The 4,627-nt window shown below is 43.2% G+C and overlaps 1 protein-coding gene across 4 annotated transcripts in view; it reads right to left on the bottom strand.

Moving 5' to 3' along the window:
* Nucleotides 1-883: 883 nt before the first annotated feature.
* Nucleotides 884-4,627, bottom strand: part of LRRFIP1 (LRR binding FLII interacting protein 1) — a 101,363-nt gene continuing 97,619 nt past the window's right edge. For all 4 annotated transcript variants that reach the window (XR_011810775.1, XM_072041258.1, XM_072041260.1 and 1 more), the window contains one exon: nt 884-3,602. Coding sequence is in view for 3 of the 4 variants with exons in the window: in XM_072041258.1 (XP_071897359.1) it covers nt 3,492-3,602 (111 nt within the window). In the remaining variant the exon portion in view is untranslated. The remainder of the gene's footprint in view (nt 3,603-4,627) is intronic.

Below are 4,627 nucleotides of genomic sequence, written 5' to 3'. Positions count from 1 at the left end.
CCGCCAACGGCCGCCAAAGCCCGCCCACCCCGCCCGCGCCCGCCGCCCATTGGCTGCGGGGGGAGCTCCCGAGCTCCTGATTGGCCGAGGCGCGCCCCGCGGCCGGCGCCGAGCGCCGTCATTTCACAGCGGGGGCAGCGGCGACGCGGCCCCGGCAGCGCCTCATGGCGCCGCCCCTCAGGGCCAGTGCAGCCCGGGCGCTTCAGTGGTTTTTCTAGGCTGGTGTTGGTTCTGGCTGCCCAAAGGCCTGAAGTAAACTTCTTTCCAGCCACGTGCGTTATAATGTTTTTATTCAAGTGTGCAAAACGCCCCTGAGCTGCCTAAAACCCACCACCAACCCCAAATCCAACAACCCCAACGTTTACTATAAATACTTTCAACAGATACTAAGTCCCACTAACACCACCGTTCAAGTTTCCTTCTGGTGAGATGCTTTTTCAAGGTCTGATCTTCAAACATACTCAAAAAACAGTAAAAATGTTTTAAGGCCTCCAACTATCTGCCCCTTCAAACCTCAATTACCTTCAGAAGACAATCCCCCACCCTTACCCCCAGGGACACCCGGCTGTTATAAATGTCAGTATTTTGGGGGTACGTTTTGTACCAGTGCCTCATACCACACAGCCTCCTGCCTTCAGACAGTGAACAACTGGGAAGTATGTTGCTCAAGTTTGTGTCTGCAATAGTGTATTGAACAGTGTGGTGAGCCTGTTGTACCAGTGTTGTCCAAAAAGCCTGTATTTTCCAAGGGAACTTTTACCAGTAACGTTATGATGACAGACCACTCCATAAAAAGTACCCGAAAAGTGACATTTTTATTGGCAAGTTCTGCTGATGAATTTCCTTATCCACGCTCCCATCTCCTAACAGATTTGTTTTCAAACAAACAAACAAACCAACAAACATTTCGGGTAACATTCCATTCGCAAACAATAAAATTATCGAACATTTAAAAACGAAAACAAAAGGATAGCAGTTTTAAATACAATTTCTAGGAAAACTCATCCTGGTTCTCCCCGGAGCCGTTCCTCGCCAGGCTGCCACTGCTCGGCTCCGCTTCGAGTCAGCAGGCTGGGCACAGAGGCTCTCCTGTTTGGAGCTCAATTAAAAGGACTGGGGCATGTGCTATTATTACCATTCAAAGCCCTGTTGTTGTACATTCTTCACAGGAAAACATAAACCAGTTTGCATTAAACCTACCGGTACTTCTTCTTCCCTTATTCTAAAGCTAAGTCATACTGAAAGTTAGGGGGAAAAATGCGGCTTCAACATTCAGCTACTTCATCACACACAAAGATTTCTACTAAGCATAACCAGGTTGAAATACACATCTGATTTGTCATGAGGTTAATGTTTATGGGGTGCAAGATGCAATCTACTTAATAAACACATCACTTCTTGATGAGCAAAGTATTACTTTCAGCCTTTTGGACCAACATTTAGTTGCTAGTTCGTTTCTCCTGAATCGTGCCAGGGGAGTTTTCACTGCTACCACAACCAAAAATGATCGGTGGCAATCACATACCGCATCATCAGGTGGTAAGATGTTGTATTTAGCATGTTTTTTTGCATTCAGAAAAAACCCTTAATTCATTTTTTAGGCCCCAGAGGCTTTGTACACCAGAAATTACACGAGTCAACCACAGAAAGTTGTAAATTGGTATCCACAGCGATTTTGAGGTATTCCACAAGAAACATGGCTCTGCACCTGAATGTTCCCCTCAAATTAAAAAAAAAAAAAAAAAAAAAAAAAAGTCCTAGCTGGAGTTGAAGTTTAAGATTCCTTTACTCCCCACGCTCTACCCGACTTGATCGACAAAGACATACTTATTTCCCCCAGGGGCACAAAAAACTTCCTCCTGGAATATTATTTTCAGTACTTCATTTGTAAAGTTCAGGGCCCACCCAGAAAAGGCAAAAAGGAAGGTGTTATTTTCTAGCCAAACCACAGAAACACATTCAGATACTGTTTTTGGTTTATGTAATTTGCGAAGGTGCTCTAAGAAGATGCCAGCAATCCCCTGATGTTGAAAATAGCAGCGGTTTGTACTCTAACCTCTAGTCTGCGAGGAAGAGGCTAGGGAAAGATCTGGACCCAGAAAGTCCAAGTTAGGAAGAAATGGTCTCCTGGGGTCTGGATTTGGCTTAACAGAACCGTATCAACAGAAGGTTGCTCCTGTTTGCCAGGAATCTGCTCCATGCTGGGAGCAGATTGCTAAGGGATCAGTCACCTGCATTACTTGTGAGCTTTTGGTTAGGGCTGAAGGGGAAAGGACAGACTTCATCTTCAGGCAACTGCTGTTCTCCTTTGAGTAGTACATTCAGAATCATTTCCAATAAACCAGAGCTGTAGTGCTAGTTGTGTATAACCAATTCAAATGTTGCAGGCAGTTTATTACATTATTTTTCATGAAAAGTGGAAAACCTTTACAGTAACTTCAGAAGGAAATAATTTGCTATTTCTGCATTTGTAGAAAAAGCATATGCAGTAACATTTTCTAAAGTGCTTCTTTACTTATCAGTTACTTTTTTAAGATGAGACTTGCATTTGGTAGTGGCATAGTTTCCTAGCAGTTCATGGACCAGTAGATAGTTTCTGATGTAAAAAACCCATTATGTATTTTGTTTAAGCAAGTGACACTTGATTTGACAAATGCACTGAAGTGATGTAAGTGCAAAGCCCACCATTTCTTAAAACATGGCCTTATGCTGGTTTATTAATGCAACTTTACATCCTTTAGAAGTATTTTACTTCAATTCCAAGAGCAGGGATTAAATAATACAAATAAGATTTGAAATCCAATGAAGCTATTGCCTATTTACCCTGAAATAAAATAGTCTTATGATTCAACTGGTGCAAAAATCCCTCCAAATACCTTTGTTTTATTGGCAAAGTCATTTAAGGTCACTTTTGCTTCCAAGACCATCTTCTTCCATGGTTTCCACTGAAGGAGTTTTGCTTTGTAATGGCTTGTGGTTCCACAGTGATTTGTAAATGAAAAAGCCTACTATGAATAACTCTACCGTAGTCACTAAATTACAGATACTGTCATGAGAAAGTCTAAAACTTAGTGTTTTTATTAAAGTTTTCAGCAAGACACAAAATTCCAGTCCAGCTAAAGTGTTTTTGTTTTTTCTTTGAATGCCATTTTAAATGGCAATAAATGGCTGCTGTGCCTTCTGGATGGAGAACACACGGCGCCCCGATGTGCTTCTTATATGGTATATGGATACCGTCTGCCAAGTGTACCCAAAGTAGTGTGTAGAAGGGCCCCCGCGGGCACAGCCATTTGGATCAGCTACTCCTATGCATGTAGCGCAGTAGGTTTGAATCTGCGTAGAGAGAACCACGACTGGGTGGCACGTAGCAAGTGTTGCGGTTGTCTGTTGTCAGAAGGCATGACGCAAAGCATCCCAGACAGCGAGAGACAGAAGCATCTGCAGTGTTGTTCTCATTCTGTCAAGTAGTCGTTTCCGCTGAAAGGCGTCGGTTATTGCTGCGACAATAAAGCACTCCGGTTAGCTTTCATCTTCTCCAAGCGTTTTACTAGATGGCCATTGCTGACCTCGAGCTCTTCGGTTTTATCCAGTGCTGAACGAAGCTGGAGGAAAGAAGCAGAAAAAGAATGTAACTTTTGCAGTGCTTTTTCTTTCCAAAAATAAAGCAAGGCTTGTAGATACCTCCACTAACTGACAATATTGCAAAAGCTTCCTTACAAGATATGAAGCAGCTGAAAATTCCTACTAGCAGAGTTAACAGTGAATGCTCTTAACTGCTTGTGCTGTTGTTTTGAAGGCCACACAGATATTTTCTAAGCACAGTGCCAAGAATCCAAGCTATTTACAGAATGTTGAACATATGGCTCGGACTTTGCCTTGGCTTCAGAGGTGTGGATGCTCAGAGATCCATCGGGTCACAGACACCTGTCTCACAGCCTGGCTTTTATGTTTCTGTTTCCCAGAATTACAGCCACTGCCTAGGTGCCTTTCTTTTCTGTAAAATCCACCAAGGGACAGGGGTAGGTAGAGAGAGGTGGAATGCAGACAGTCTGCAAAAGCCACCACCATGATAAAGGTGCCAACAACTCCACAAAACAGATTTGAAGGTTTGCCTTGATTTGTGACTTGCCAGTCAGTAAGACTGACCCTGAGAAACAACAAGGATTATTTATTATGTAGAAGGAAGGAGCATAAAGAGGTGTAGCAAAAGCATCCTGGTCTAGAGCCAGGAGAGAAAACAGCATTGCATTATTTGGTACCCTTCTGGCCTTGGGCAACCTACTGCCCCCCAGGACAGCATCCTAAGGAGCAGACTAAAAACCTTTAAGGTGGCTCATTTTTGACCAAAGCCACTGCACTTCATGGAAGAGACTTCAAGACTTATTAGCCCAGGAGAAAGAAGCCTTTTACACAGCTACTAGGGTACTCACCAGGAAGGAACAACAAGAACTACAAAATCTAATTTAAAGGCCACTTAATCCAGAATATCCTTAGATATTAAAATGAACCACCCTAGCCCATCCCCCATCCCCTTGGAACAGGGACCAGAATTTAGTATCCTTATCTCATCTCAAAGGAATCTGATCACTATCAACACCACTCCCTGGTCAATGTAATTTAGTAAAAG

This window comes from Anas platyrhynchos, chromosome 7 (assembly GCF_047663525.1).
Source record: "Anas platyrhynchos isolate ZD024472 breed Pekin duck chromosome 7, IASCAAS_PekinDuck_T2T, whole genome shotgun sequence".
In the NCBI taxonomy this organism is placed as follows: domain Eukaryota; kingdom Metazoa; phylum Chordata; class Aves; order Anseriformes; family Anatidae; genus Anas; species Anas platyrhynchos.
Note: the sequence above shows the minus strand (reverse complement) of the source record. Positions and strands in the feature narration are given on the sequence as shown.